Source organism: Vigna radiata, chromosome 11, assembly GCF_000741045.1.
Source record: "Vigna radiata var. radiata cultivar VC1973A chromosome 11, Vradiata_ver6, whole genome shotgun sequence".
Taxonomy (NCBI): domain Eukaryota; kingdom Viridiplantae; phylum Streptophyta; class Magnoliopsida; order Fabales; family Fabaceae; genus Vigna; species Vigna radiata.
In genome coordinates, this window is record NC_028361.1 from 1460289 (window position 1) to 1475820 (window position 15532).

Sequence of the window (15532 nt, forward strand, 5' to 3'; positions counted from 1 at the left end):
CTGGCAAAATTAAATGAAAGTTATTTATTACATGAAATTTTGTATAAATTATATCCAAATTAAAGGAAAAAAAAAGTAACATAGCAGGTGAAGACTCTCTCCTTGACACGTGGCTGTTGATTATCTGTGGCAAAGAAGAATAGGTAGATGTTGACTAAGAAGGAGGGGTAGCGGTAGAAGATGGATTAGGTGAATTTCTGCATAAGGGACACGTGGCATTCATCTTCAGCCACTCATCTATGCAGTCTGCATGAAAATAATGGTTGCAGGCAGGAATGGTTCTCAGTGTCTCCTTGGGCTCGTATTCGGAGAGACATATTGGACACGTGTTATCGCTCCAATTCGGTAAGCGCCCACTGTCACCAATAAGAGTCTTCGGGAATTTTTCAATTTCCGGCCCATTAAGGCCCATTAACGAAGAGGAGAGTGGAAGAGTGGCAGTAGAGCTTGGAAGCTCTGTGCTGGGCCTGGCCCGGTGACCATGTGTGTACACATCGAATTTACTACATATAAAGCAGCAAAGCCCAATTAAACATAGGAGTCCAGGTATTCCCACTCCAATTGTTAAGCCATATTTTGCGCTTCTTGAAAGACCTACGTGGAACGTGTCCGTTAAACCAATGTCAGAAACGAATTTCGTATCATCGTGATATTTTGACAATTTTTTTATAAGAGAATGTGTGGTTATTTTATTGTTTTGTTTGAATTTAAATTTAAAATAATATTTAAAACAGATTAATCATAAACTATACATATTTGTTGTTAAAAGAATATTTTCTTTTGCATTATATCATTTTTTTTCAGTTCACACTATTTATTGGTGTCTTTTCTCCTTTAGTGTTGTTGGACCCACTATTTTTTCTTTTTTAATTTCTACATTGCTGATAAATTTTTTTATTATGTATTTAAATTATCATTAAGAGAAAAATAGAAAGAAAATTGTTTATACCGAATAAGGAATTCTTAGCTACATATTTTCTGGGTTTTGAAACTTTAAATTATCGTTTCTATAAGTTTATATATTTTATATACTCTTCATATATTGATTTTAATTCTTATGTAGAGAATTATTATTTTCTATCAACTTCGTTAACTTTTTTACTTTATTTGTAGACATTTGGTTGTTTTTAAATCATATTCCGATAGTACTCATTTATTTAGATTAATTATTTTTTTTATCTTGAATACCTATAACTATTTAAATATTTGTATTTAAAATGTTTTCTATTATACAAGATACATATTAATTTATAGCAAATTAGTCAATCCATAAACCCAAACATGCTAACTGAAATGAGAAAAAATTAAATAAAAAATTAAATTCAATATAGGAATGATTAAAATTATAATAATAAAAACTATAATTTACTTTAGATATGTAGTTAAACCATTTAAATAAATGCATGCCATTATTACTAATTCAACATATCAGAATATTAGATCTAAAATAATTCAATTTAGAATTTACAAGATTGTTACAATTTTAAATTTATTTTATTTCAAAATAAATATAATTAAATTAATATAGTGTACTGATATTTAAAATTAAATTTACAACACATCACTTTAATACTTTAAAAAACAAAAAAGAAATACTAAACCTGAAAAAAATCATTTAACTTAATCAAAATAAAATTTTTAAATATTCCCACTTCTACCATAAGAACAAAAACTTAATGGTTATGCTCGGGACAATTCATATTATTAACTAATAATTACAAACCTTATACTATAAAGCTTTTATTCTCTCTGATAATAACTCGCTTAACTGAATTTGTGCATTTTAATCAGTGTTGTTTTTAAAAAATCATACATTATTCTAATTTCCACATACATTTTGTACTTTTGTTCAAATAATATATATATATATATATATATATATATATATATATATATATATAAAATAAAAAAAATGTAGTACCATTCAATTGTAAAATTAATATTTGTTTAATGCCTTGAAACTCATACTGAAAATCATTTTCGTTGATTAAAAGTTAAGCTTTTATTATCTTAAACACGTTTTAATGTGTTATTATTAGATCTAGGAAGGTATACCTAAGCTTTCACTCTATGCTAGTTAGGGAAGGCATCAAGCGATACCACAAAATTTTGGTTCTGTTTTGCTCAAAGCATAGTCATAAAATAGAACGAAAACCGAACATAGTACAAAGAAGAAAAGAACAACGTACCTTGGTTTTGGTTACGAGTAGAGAAGAAGCATCCAACTTGTAAACTGTTTGTGTCATCGGTGAACCCACAAACCTGGCCCCGACCAGCACAATCCCCGCACGCGGGTTCGTTCCACTTCAACACGACATCCTTGTTGAGATCGGGCAAGAAAAACGATGTCGTGTCTGGATTTGGAATGGGAACAAAAGCCGAGGATATCACCTCGCACTCCTCACTCCACGGTGGCGTGCCACTGAGAGGCCACCACGAGAATGTGACGGAGGAGGAGGAATTGGACTTGAGACATGAAATTGGCGGGGATGGAATGGTGTGTGTTGTGTTGGAAGGACAACGAAGGAAGGTTAGGTCGTATACGGTTGCCTCAAACGTGAACGGTGGGTGCAGGGAAAGGCTCAGGTTGTGCAAGAAACGTTTCGGGAGACAACCTTCGGGGTCGTTCACCTTAACGGTTTGGGACTTGTAATTTATGTTTTTCACCACCAAATCGCCGGAACCTGGGAGGCTCAGAATGGTTCGGTTACGGTTGTCGCAGGAAAGTTGGAATCTCGGATAGCTGCACCGACCAGAGGTTTCCTTTTGCATTCGAGTCTGTCTCAAACCAAATGGAAACTGAATTTTGATTTTGCCGCATGATGTTGCTTGGCACGTTGTTGGTTCTCCTCTGAGAGGAAGCAGAAACATGATGAACAGTAGCAGACACAGCATTGCAACAGACAATTGTGATGTGATCATAGAAGAGGGAAATGTTTAATTATAGGTAGTGGAATACTTTTCCTTTTCGTAGAGTTAGAAGTTTAAGAGAAATAAATGCAATTAACACTTTAATTAATCTCTTTGGGGATTGGCAAAGTGTCATCTTCTGTTATTAATTTACTAGCAAGCCTTTTCTCTCCTTTCCATGGTGAATATTATCTGATTTATAAATACCGACGCTTTTTTTTTTTCTTTAATACAGATTATATTTGTTATTCAATTTTCTTTATATTGATAGAAGGGATCGGTCGGACCGGTTAGAGTCGAGATAAGGTAGTGTAAAAGGACATTTATTGGTTTTGATAGGAAAGTAACATATGTTTTACCGTAATTAATGTTAATTATGAGCGTGAAGTTTATAAATATGGAATTAATGATGAGGTATTTTACTTTTAATCTAATTACATTCACTTAATCTCTTAGGCGAGCAAGTTAAGTGACCGGGAGACAAAAGAGAATCAGAACCACTCATTTTCGCACCCTACATACTGAAACCGATACAATACACATATTATATATTTATTAAATTTAAAATACACAAGTATAATAACAAATAAATAATAAATTAATAAAAATATTGACATGTATATTATATTAAAATATTGTATTAAAATAAATTTTCTTATCCAAAGAAAAACAAAATATTTGTTTAACTCGATGCCAATGGCTTGAAAAAACAACTAAAGGCACCCTGAATAGTTAGTTGTCTTGGAACAAAACCAAAATCCAGTTAGAAACGGTAGAAGTCAACTATGAAGAGTACTTATTCGAGGTAAGGAATATAAAGTTCTTAATTACTTTATTTTGGTGTTATGTATATGTAATTAATTACCTTTTGATATTAATGTGAGAGTATTCGAGACTCGTATTTTAATAATTTTATTTGCATTTATCTTTTAACTTGAACAATTAACTTAAATATATGCAAAGTAAAATTATAATTGAATAGAAAATATTTCACAGTATCATAAAATATAAAATTAATTACTATACTTTTTTTCTAAATACCTGACATAACAAAATTTCCAACAAAAACTAAAAATATATTGAACTATAAATATCTGATGTCTCTTTTCTCCTAACCGAGTTACATTTATATACTTATTGAAAGTTATTATCGGTGAGTCTTGTAGAATAAAATAAAACAGAATTATGATTTATTCTCTTATTTTGATCCAATTGTCATATATCAAACATTGCCAAATAATACATTGATTTAACTTTTACTGACTCTCCAAGACATTGTCAAATATGTTTGGCAAAGTTACGTTAACATTGATTATATTGATTTGAGAAAGTATGTCGAAGATGACAATTACATATATATATATATATATATATATATATATATATATATATATATATATATATATATATATATATATATATAACAGTGATACTGACACGTGTATTATTTTTCATTTTATAAAGAATAATTTTGTGATTAAGAAAAACACGTGTTTTCATAATAAAATGGTTTTAAATATGAGATAAAATAATCTCTCTTTAATGATTCAATAACTCTTACTCACATGGGCAATTTCATTTAGAATTTTACACCGTCACAGTAAATAAAAGAAATTAGGAGAAGAGAAAATATTTCAAAAAAAATTTGTATTGTCTTATAATCGTATAGAGAACAATTTTATTTTGGATTTATTTCTTCTTTTTAGCATTCATTAGAAAACAATTTTTTGTAGCTCATATTGTAAATTAAAACTTGGAAAGGAAGAAAAACATTACAAATGGAGGTGCAGGGAATCGAACCCTGTGCCTCTCGCATGCAAAGCGAGCGCTCTACCATATGAGCTACACCCCCGAGTTGAAGGTAAACTTAACCTATCCTATTGAATTATTCTCTTATATTTATTCAAGGTTGTATAATCTTAATATGCTACAAGCATTAGTTTTTACTTTGTAACTTATTAAACTCAAAAAACATGTAGACTATGTTCGCTTGGACATGATTTTCTGTTCATGGTACATAGCGAGCGAGCAATTAAAAAAAAAACGTGTTCACTTCCGTTAAATTGCGAGCGATGGTTTGAAGGTGATTGTGAGATTTGTATATTGTTCATTCACTAGTAGATGTGCGAAGATTTTAAGGGATGAATGACGCTTTGCCTAAAATACCCTTCTTCATTTTAAATAATTCGCAGCACCCACTTGCACTCACTGTGTATTCATGAGAGTACTACGACCAATGAATAGTGCAGATTTCTGACCTTCTGCTTCATTCAGCCATGGAATAGTGAAGATTCTAGCCTTGCAAGGTTGCTAAAATATTTGTAGGATGTGGTAGATGAAGAAGCTTTGGTGGAAGGTGAAGGAAGGAGGTGGTAGGTTACTGGAAGCTCGGTCACGAAGAAGAGAGTTGTATCCGGTTACGTAGAAGCACCTAAAAACACTAAGAAGTTGTATCCGGATATGCACAAAGTTGTACCCGATTACGCTTCTTCTTCTTCACAAAGTGTATCCGATTATGCCTTTTGGTAACGCCATCAATTATGCCATCATCTTCTTCTTATTCTCCTTCGTGTACCCTCGCATGAGCTGCAGCTGCGCATGAGCTTCTACCCTCGCATGAGCTACAAGTTTCGGTGGTTATGGCGGAATGTTGACGGCGAATGAGGTTGCAGCCATGGACGACGGTGGACGATGCAGCTTTGGAAGGCGTCAGTTGCAAGCATGAAGGTGGAGCATGCAACGACCATGAGATGTCCGTCGTGGTAGACGATGCAGCGACAAAGGTGTTGGTGACGATGGAGGATGCTCTTTGTGGTTGTTGACCATGCAGCGAGGACGAAGGTGTGGTAGTGGTGGACAATGCAGCACGAACCGATGCAGGTTGAAGCAGTCGAAGTTGTCCGTGATAGATGGAGGATGGAGAGAGCATGCCATGGTCGTTGAAGGAGCGACGATGATGTCCGTCATGGTGGAGGATGGCAACATGATGCGACGATGCGCCGACCTAAAGCACTGCACGAAAGCACTGGACGAAGCATATAATCTTATGGGTTGTTGATTTGCTAGAGAGGATTTTATTAGGAAAAAAAATATAATTTTATTTATTAGCATTTAATAACATTAAATTCTTTTTAATAATTTACGTCCATGTAATTAAAGGACAATAAAATAAAAAACAAAAAGCATGCTTATAATCATTAATAATATTAATGATAATAATTAATAATAACTAATAGTAATTACTAATAATAATAATAATAATTAATAATAACAATGATAATAATTAATAATAGTAATAATAATAATTATTAATAATAATAATATTAATGATAATAATTAATAATAATGATAATAATTAATAATAGTAATAATAATAATTAATAATAATCATAATAATGATTTTTTTCTCTTTATAATAATAATATTAATAATATTAATAATAATACTTATTACTATTATTATTTTAATTTACTAAATTGCCATTTTTTTTTATATTTTAAAAATTAATTTATATTGTTTATTTTTCCTTATAAAATTTTTACAATTAAATATAATATTAACAATTACCATTTTATATTACTTTAGTACCTATAGACATTTTGGTAATATTTAATTTTTACCAATTAAACAAATTTTTAAAACTGTCACATCAATCAAATCCTACATTAATTGTCACAAACTTCATCCTCAAATCCACTCTCGATTACCTTTAAATTCATTTAAATAAACACAAAAAAACTCTCAAATCCACCTAATCACTCTCCTTAATTACCCTAATTACCCTTGAGACAGACACTTAAAACAGAATCTGAGAGCATTGATAGGTAAAGTTACGTGGTTTGTTTTAAACGATGGAGTGGTAAAAATAAGATATTTAAAGGAAAGGATATAAAAAGTTTTTGAATAATTTTATTGTTGTGATAGGTCTTTTTCTTTTTAATAAATTAAAGTACATAATTAGATTACTAAAATTAAATATAAAATAAAATCTACTTAGTTGAAGTTAAATTAAAATAAAATATTGATGATTAGTTTTTAAATAAATAAAAAATTAATGGGTATAATTAATTAAAAACACAGTTTATTAATAATAATTATTGTTAATATTATATTTCTCATTATGGTTGTATATGTTTTTAGTATTTAAATTTTAATACAAAGTTAAATTTAATATAATTTGATTTTCAAATTTTAAAAATAAATAAATACAACTTAACTTAGTTAACTTTTTTTTTATGTCAAATGACGTTACCTTCTAATTAAAATTTTAGACTGTATCATATTTTAATATTTAAAAAAAAAAGTTTAGCATCACTAAATTAAAAGATTATATGTATTTTTTGAAGTTTCAAAATCAAAATCTATAAATATAACAAATCAAAAGTAACTTTTTACATATGACATTTCCTATACATTCTCACATAGTTCAAGAAGACGTTCTTTCAAAATTTTCACATATGGTGCAATAAAAATAGAAAAGCAATCCCTCTCTACCTTAATAGATTACATATCTTATTAATTAGAGGAGTGACTGATTTTAATTAATAATTAATAATTTATTCGAAAGATAAAATAAAAATAGTAGTGTAATTAATATTTTCAACAAAAAAAGAAATAAGTAAATAATATAATAATTTGTAATAATAGTTTTAATTTAACTTTTGAAAAAAGTATAATGAAATTATGATTAACCATATGTATTTAATGATAATAATTTCATTTTAATATCATTCATTTATTTTATTTTTGTAAATTTGTCAAAAATTCCTCTCCCAATCACATTGCTCATCGTATTTCTTATATTGTATTCATCTATATATTATTTCGACAAGTTAAATCTGATTAAAATTGAAGAGTAACTTTGAAATTATGCATGTTGGCATGCAATGAAAACACAATTAAACTCTCGAATTTAATTATCCGCAATACATTACAGACCAACCGGCATAGGAAATAAACGTTCCACCAACCGGCATGGAACCATTGTCTCTATTTTAAGAACAACATTCAAATAAAACCAAAAGGGTAAAAATGACATTTTAAAAACTTTATCATTTATTAAAAAGAAGACTTTTTTTTAGTGTTAGTTGTTAACAATAAGTTTGATTGGCTAGTCACGCAAATAATTATATGCCAATTTTAGAGTTCTTTATTTATTTTTCCATACAAGTTTTAATAGTTTTTAGGTTTAATGTTTTAATATGTCCTTATTATTTTTATTTAGAATCTCAAATAAGATCTTTTCTTTTCTGATATCTCAATGGGTTCTTATTTTAGTAAAATTGAATCAAGATAGGACATCAAATTAATCAGACGGAGTTAACGAAGGTATGCTGACTGTGTAGCTTTTTATTAAGTGGCATTAAAAACGTAACTAGACTTTTTTTTTGAATTAAAAAATGGAGTTTAAAGCAAGGGCAAAGTTGGAAAAGCCCAATTTTTCTCTGCAATTAGGATGTCCAAGGAATCTAAATGTGAATTCTGCATTTCGTTATCTATTGTACATTTACTCGAACAATTTTGTGGATGAGTGACAAGCCCTATTTGATTAATTTGTCGTCTGATCAATTTGACGGAAGGCCTATTTGGTTCAATTTTACAAAAATAAGGACCCAACGTAAAAAAAAGAAAGGGTCCTATTTGAGATTTTGGACAAAAATATGGGTTTATTGAAACATTAAACCTAGTTTTTAAAGTATTACATTTTGTTTTATGTTAAAAAAATTGCTACTCGAAAATTTGGAGACTATAATAAGAATGACGATGAAAGATATACAAATTTATCTTACTATTAACACAGGAAATTTTCTTAATCAAAAGTCATATTGCACATTTATAAGGATGAGTACTGTTGGAGTGCAGACAAAGTCCTATATCGTGTAATAGAAGGGTTGGTCTAGGAAGTCTTATGATTTTGTCATCTCGAGTACACCATGGTCAACACGGAGCATTTCTCTTTTGTCCTTTTTCACGATCCATGGTCACAACACTGAACATTTCTTGTTTATATACACATTGATACCTCCAATGGTAAAAGGCCTTTTTGAGTGGTACCAAAAGCAAACCCGTGAGGGCTTGGTCCAAAGCGGACAATGTCTTACCATGTGTGAAGATCTATGTGTGTGTCGAACCTCCTCCCCAACAAGTATCACATCCTACTTAACTTTTAACAACGAGATCAATATTAATATTCGAATCCCATTTATATTCAACATCGATTAAATCTTCTTTAAACACAATATGATTAATTTGTTATATTTACCTTCTACTTTTTAATTATAATTTAGTGTGTTCATAATTGTTTGATTCATCTATGTGGTCTCGATATTTATGCTTTATTCATAAAGGAATGTGCAATTAGGTGGTTCTACATGTGTAAATACTTTATTTATTTTTATTACGGTCTCTGTAAGTTTCATTTTAGTAGTTTTATACTATTAAAATTGGATATTACACCAATAACATCATCTAAATCTTCTTAAAAAAATATGATTAATTTGTTAAATACACCTTCTACCTTTTAAGAAATGACACTTTTCATAAGACAGAACCCTCGAGAAGCTCCTCATCCTTCGAGAGAGAGAGTGCGTCATGGAGAAGCGAAAGTCGAAGAAAGGAGAACGAAGAGAGAGCTGGAAATCGCAGATGAGAAAACTGAAACTTTACTCTTACTATGTTTGAATATTATTCTGTGTATCTTATTACAACAACCCAAAGGGAAAAAAAGGAAACCCTATATATAGAATTCTTGGGGAAAAGGGGAAAACTGAAAACAGAAACCCTAACTAATAGATCTAACCGATTATTGTATTTTTGGACAATAATCTTAACCAATTATTTTAGTTCCAACCGAGAAAAAAATTTGAAAATAAAGTTTGAGTAGAATAGTAGAATTTGAATGATGTGATAATTAAATTTTTTTCTTAATAAATATAGAATTCTTGGGGAAAAGGGGAAAATTGAAAAACATAAACCCTAACTAAAAGATCTAACCGATTACTGTATTTTTGGACAATAATTTTAACTACTTATTTTAGTTCCAATGGAGACAAAATTTAAAAATAAAGTTTGAGTAGAATTTGAATGATGTGATAGTTAAATTTTTTTTCTTAATAGATATAGAATTCTTGAAAAAAAAAAAGAAAAACTGAGAACATAAATCCTAACTAATAGATCTAACCGATTACTGTATTTTTAGACAGTAATCTTAATCAATATTTTAGTTCCAACCGTGATGAGACACAATTTGAAAATAAAGTTTAAGTAGAATTTTGATGATGTGATAATTAAATTTTTTTAATTTTCTTCCACGCTAAAAATACTCATATCTACCCACCCCTCAATTCAGCACTCGTGAATACTTGTAAATCTACGAAAACCATTTCTCATCATTCCGTCTACTATAACAGTAAATATACTAAAACGAACACAACCTTAGTCTCTAACATTTTAAAATTTGTATATAATTAAAATATAATGAAATTTAAATTTGAAAATGTATGGGACTATATGGTAATAGGAGGAAAGGATGTAATTTGCGAATCCATACTAATCCGCTTCAAATATCTCTGCATCTCTCAGGAAATATGGCGCGAAAATGTCCTTATGGTCCTTACTCCACATTATTCAATATAAAAGCATAAATCTTCTCTCACATAAATCACAAAACGCACGTATTCCTTTAGAGCTATGCTCCTTCTTACTCCAAAGTGCCTTTCTCTCTTCGTGCTCGTCCATCTCGCCCTACAATTTTTTCGTAGCCTCAACACAACCTGATTCAGCAATTCCAGCGCTCACTCCGTTCACGCGTTTTGCTCAAAAGATTTTGGTGAAATAGTACTTATTTCTCGCTTTATTTTTCCTCTTTTGTATTCAATTTCGCCTTTGTTTTCTGTGGAATCTAGGGTTTCTTATCCCAAGGGATCCTTGTTAGGTTTTCGCCGAAAGGAATCTCTAACCTTTAAACATGCTTATATTTTAGTTTCTCTTCATAAATCCATACTTCCGTTATGTTCTAGACGCGAATCTTGAAATTCCAAAACCCGAACGAAAGTTTGCTGAGTAGAAATGGACGGTACGTTTGACGATGAAGCTGAGCAAGCCGTCACAATCGGCGAGTACCTCGATGAAGTTGAGGAACGGGAGCTGGTAAGTCATTTCGTACATTCCTGCTGTACTTTCATATCTGTATGAAATGGTGTTGTATGCCCAACTGAGACTGTTTATTTGATAAAATTACTCTGTTGCTCGTTTGGTTGATAAGCCTATTGTTATGATCTGTTTTACGGACCTACGGCTATGAATTTTGCGTCATAATGTTTTTCTTTTGCCATTTATGCTATCGTTACATAAGTTGTTGTCCTTTGACAAGTAATACTAACCTGATTACTGAATTAGGGGATATTGAAATGTCTGTCTGTCTGAGTACCGTGAAAGTCCCTTGTTAGGGGTTTTGCTTTTGTGGAGTTATTTATTGAAATTATTTTATTCTCTGTTTATATTTGAGCGTTTATGTTCATATATTTTTATACATATATTTCTTAGCATTCGTGAAGTTGGATTATAGAGATAGATTAGCAATTGCAATTGAAATGAAATTATTTTGCAATTATTCTTTATTATGTTCATATATTTTTATACATATATTTCTTAGCATTTGTGAAGTTGGATTATAGAGATAGATTAGCAATTGCAATTGAAATGAAAATATTTTGCAATTATCCTTTATTATATTAAGGGATGCTTATGTAGCACAAATATGGCTTTTGAGACCAACAGTATATAACGACGATGTCTAGTTTTCCTACCCTCATGGATAACTAACCCTCATGGATAACTAGCAATGGAGTACGCCAATTCTCCTTAATTCTATTACATTGGTTTCGTTGCTGGGATAGTCTTCAGTGATTCTGATAGTTTTCAATAAGTCTCTGTGAGCTGTTCATCCCACTTAATGCTATCTTTATTGCTGTTTTGTTGGTAATACTTTGCTCAATGTTGTATGATCTAAATGTTGACACTCAGCCATTATTTTTTCATGAAATTTTTTCAATTTGTAGGAAGCTGATTTAGTTCTAGGGGGTGATGAGGGCAAGGAGTGTACCTTTAACAAAGGATATATGAAAAGGCAGGCCATTTTCTCTTGCCTTACCTGCACTCCGGATGGGAATGCTGGAGTTTGCACAGCTTGTTCATTGTCATGCCATGATGGTCATCAGGTAGTTCCTTTTTTCCGGACTATACAATTTTGGATTCCCCTAATAAAGATATGAAAATGGATATGGATTTTGTAATATTATTTACTATTTCGTGATAGTAATACATGTGTTGGTAAGTCATATGTATGATCTGGTATACGGACAACAATTATCGAGAGGAAATTATTATTTGATTATGTCTAATTTGTACTTGTGAATCCAAGCTATTTTCCTGAAATTTATAGTTGTTGATTTCTCTTGTACTTTAATTATTTTAACTAGAGTCTGGTGGATCCATGATTAAGATTAATACATGCATACTTAAATTGGTTTGTTATGATACCGGGACTGATACATTTTATGTAGAATAGCTCAACCTTTACTCACTAATCTGGTTGAATTTAAAACCAATTTAATTATGTTGATCAATACCCATACTGATAATCTATGGTTTTTTCATTGCTGTGTTCTGAAGATTGTGGAGCTATGGACAAAAAGAAACTTTAGATGTGATTGTGGGAATTCAAAATTTGGTGAATTCTACTGCAAGATTTTCCCTAATAAAGATGTAGAGAATGCTGGGAATTCGTACAATCATAACTTTAAGGGTTCATATTGCACATGTGGTCGTCCTTATCCAGATCCAGACACTGAAGAACAATTAGAGATGATACAGTGCTGTCTGTGTGAGGACTGGTTTCATGAAGAGCATCTTGGTCTTGAGTCTTCTACCGAGGTTGGTATCTTAAAATGTGGTGTTTTGGCTTCTCTTACTCTTTTTATTTTTCGTTGTTGTACTTGGTGTAGAGTGATATTTGTATGCTTATTTGGAATTAAATAACGCAAGGGCTTCTTTTTGTAATCAGAATTGCCAGGGTTCTGGTTAATCATACTATCTGTTCCTGTTGATAATAATTCATATATGTATAAAACTAAGGTTTATCAGCGTGTTAGCATTTCTTTCAAAGATTGTTCTGGACTAACTCTTAACTTTATGCTACTTATACTTCTTGTAAATCGGTCTGAAGGAAAACTATATTTGTGAACTGTGATACACACACACATAAATGTATGTAGAACTCTTATGTGCTGCACTTTGATTTTTTATTGTTCTTTGTATACATCAGATTCCCAAAGATGAGGAAGGTGAGCCAATGTATGACGAGTTCATATGTAAGGCATGCTCCGAGGTATGTTTCTTTCTAAAACTATATCCTGAAGATATATGGGCAGCTGGAAAGCAGACAGATCCTACTATCCAAAAGGAAAAAGCTGTTTTGGAAGACATGTCTTCAACTCGCCGACCTGAAAAGCCAAATTGCGATTCTTCATACGAATCTCCTAAAATTGATGAAGTACAAGCTACTGTGGATTCTGAATCCACATCTTTGGGGAAGAGTCTGTCTCAGGGAGAAAATACAAGTGGCAGTATTGTTCCAAACCAATGCCCCAAAAACGCTGATTTGCATGATAATTGTCTCCTTGGTGTTAACATTGTTGATGCTTCCCCAGTTTTATCTAATAAACCAATGTTCCTTTCAAAAAATTGGAGAGCTGCTCTGTGCAAATGCAATAATTGTTTGGAGTTTTACAATCAGAAGCACATAGCTTTTCTAGTCGACAAGGAAGACTCAATTGCGGAATATGAGCAAATGGCCAAGCAAAAGAGAGAAGAAAAATTGCAGCAGCAAGAAGGTGCCGAGTTAAGCTTTTTTAACAAACTGGGACATGTGGAGAAAGTTGAGATCTTGAAGGGTATTGAAGAGATGAAGGACGGGCTTCGTGCTTTCCTGGTATGTTTGTTGATATAGCTTAGATTTCTTATATCTTGTTTGTTCGCTTGTTCTGTCACTGATTCAGAATGCTGGAAAGGTAAACCGAGTTCTATCTATAGGCAAAACGTGACAGGTGCATGGACTTGTTTGGTTGTTTTGCGATTGACTATTTTATATGCTGTAACAGGAATCTGCTGACTCGTCAAAGCCTATTACCGCTGCTGATGTCCACCAGTTTTTTGATGAGATTAAGAACAAGCGTCGTCGCGTACAGTGAGTGTGTTATCTTGGCTGTTCAAGGACCGTGTCAGTTGGAGCTTTCAGACTCTTAGAAGAGTTTATTTGTGTTATTTAATGTTCGAAACTAAAGCCTGCTTATTTTATGATACTTTATATTATAATGCTCTACTTGTAGCAAACATTTTTAACTTGCTAGACTCGTTTGGTTGCTCAGGGTTGATTTGCATTTAACGCATACCCATGAGACTAGAGTTTCTATCAACAAAAGTTTTTATTTTTGTCATTTATTAAGAAGTCATTGCTGATAAAAAAACGTTAACTAAACCCGATCCGTGTACAGCTTATAAACCTGAGTATATACACGCATTCTACTCGCAAACCGATGATCGATTTGCCACCCAATTTCTGTAATACTGCATCCTTCTTATTTCCCCTTTTTGATTTTACTAAATTGTTAAGAAAATTTCTTTTATTTTAAACAGAGCATAGTCAACAAGTCTTTCTGAAACGCATGTGAACAACAAGGATTGAAAATTGAATTTGGTCCGTCATGAATGAGGCCACCTAGCTATGTAGTCCGTTTGGCATAATAACACTCTGAGCTGGACCTTCCCTTAAGACGGTGCCGAACCATAAATATTTATTAAATTAACCTTTTAATCATAACGTTTTAAATCTTTTTTTTTAATATCTCACATTTGACCAAAAACTAAATTAAGGCAAAACGAAATTATGTACTCAATAAATTAATAATTAATAAGTAAGTATCAAATCCTTAATCTAATGTTTAATACTCCATAAAACAGTAGGTTAAAGTTAATGTGTACCTGAATTAACCATTTGGAACAATACATGTGGAAGAAAGGTATATCATCTTCCAATTATAAAACACTTTAATTTTCATATCTCTAATTTAACTCCTTATCAAATTAAAATATTATGTGTTGTTATCTATAAATTTATTTTAATATTTTAACTAATAAAATAATAATCTTAACGTATTTAATTATATCTCTAAGAAATAAATTATTATAACAATAACCTAAAAGACAAGAGTAGGTTTTGGGATCCTATCGACGTCAGGAATAGGATTGTGTGCATGTGTTTCTATAGTTTATTACTATTATCATCATCATCAGATATATTAAATTACACTTGTCACGTCTCACCTAAACCTTAGGCCTCTATTTCTCCATCTTTTCTTTTTATCTTCTCATCAAACAAGTAAAATAAATTAAATTAAATTAAGAAATCATACGGTTTAGACAATTTCATCCTATTGTTTTTATTTTATTTCAAATTTAGACTAATTTTTATATTTTTAACTTTTTCAGAATTAAAATGACCATAGCTTCAATCTCATTTAAATTTCAGAAAGTGTGGAATCATCATATTTTTCTATTCAACCAT

The 15532-nt window shown here is 31.0% G+C and overlaps 2 protein-coding genes and 1 non-coding gene across 6 annotated transcripts; 1 reads left to right on the plus strand and 2 right to left on the minus strand.

Annotated features, from left to right (window-relative positions):
• Window positions 1-14: 14 nt before the first annotated feature.
• LOC106777431 (putative RING-H2 finger protein ATL21B) lies at window positions 15-3084 on the minus strand. Its single transcript, XM_014665014.2, has 2 exons — window positions 2190-3084; window positions 15-594 (listed from the first exon to the last, which is right to left on the minus strand). Exons 1-2 carry the CDS (start codon window positions 2920-2922, stop codon window positions 155-157), a joined length of 1173 nt encoding a protein of 390 aa, XP_014520500.2. The 5' UTR covers window positions 2923-3084; the 3' UTR covers window positions 15-154.
• Window positions 3085-4689: 1605 nt separating this feature from the next.
• Window positions 4690-4762, minus strand: TRNAA-UGC. The gene has a single exon. It is a non-coding gene; the product is annotated as a tRNA-Ala (tRNA).
• A 5760-nt stretch (window positions 4763-10522) lies between these two features.
• On the plus strand, window positions 10523-14407 carry LOC106777934 (putative E3 ubiquitin-protein ligase UBR7). 4 transcript variants are annotated; one of them, XM_022787484.1, is made up of 6 exons: window positions 10523-10746; window positions 10892-11058; window positions 11970-12128; window positions 12583-12843; window positions 13235-13900; window positions 14070-14407. In XM_022787484.1, exons 2-6 carry the CDS (start codon window positions 10978-10980, stop codon window positions 14157-14159), a joined length of 1257 nt encoding a protein of 418 aa, XP_022643205.1. In that variant the 5' UTR covers window positions 10523-10746; window positions 10892-10977; the 3' UTR covers window positions 14160-14407. The 4 variants fall into 4 exon arrangements, with proteins under 4 accessions (XP_022643205.1, XP_014521247.1, XP_022643206.1 ...); XM_014665761.2 differs by having other exon boundaries at window positions 10929-11058; XM_022787485.1 differs by having other exon boundaries at window positions 10523-10738.
• The last annotated feature ends 1125 nt before the right edge of the window (window positions 14408-15532 follow it).

Excerpts from the sequence above, each read along its gene's own strand:
- LOC106777431 (XM_014665014.2), bottom strand. The coding sequence starts at position 2,922 with ATGATCACATCACAATTGTCTGTTGCAATGCTGTGTCTGCTACTGTTC. Across the intron at positions 595-2,189 it reads TACTCGTAACCAAAACCAAG|GTCTTTCAAGAAGCGCAAAA; the intron begins GTACGTTGTTCT and ends CGTTCCACGTAG.
- LOC106777934 (XM_022787484.1), top strand. The coding sequence starts at position 10,978 with ATGGACGGTACGTTTGACGATGAAGCTGAGCAAGCCGTCACAATCGGC. Across the intron at positions 12,129-12,582 it reads CATGCCATGATGGTCATCAG|ATTGTGGAGCTATGGACAAA; the intron begins GTAGTTCCTTTT and ends TGTGTTCTGAAG. Across the intron at positions 13,901-14,069 it reads ACGGGCTTCGTGCTTTCCTG|GAATCTGCTGACTCGTCAAA; the intron begins GTATGTTTGTTG and ends ATGCTGTAACAG.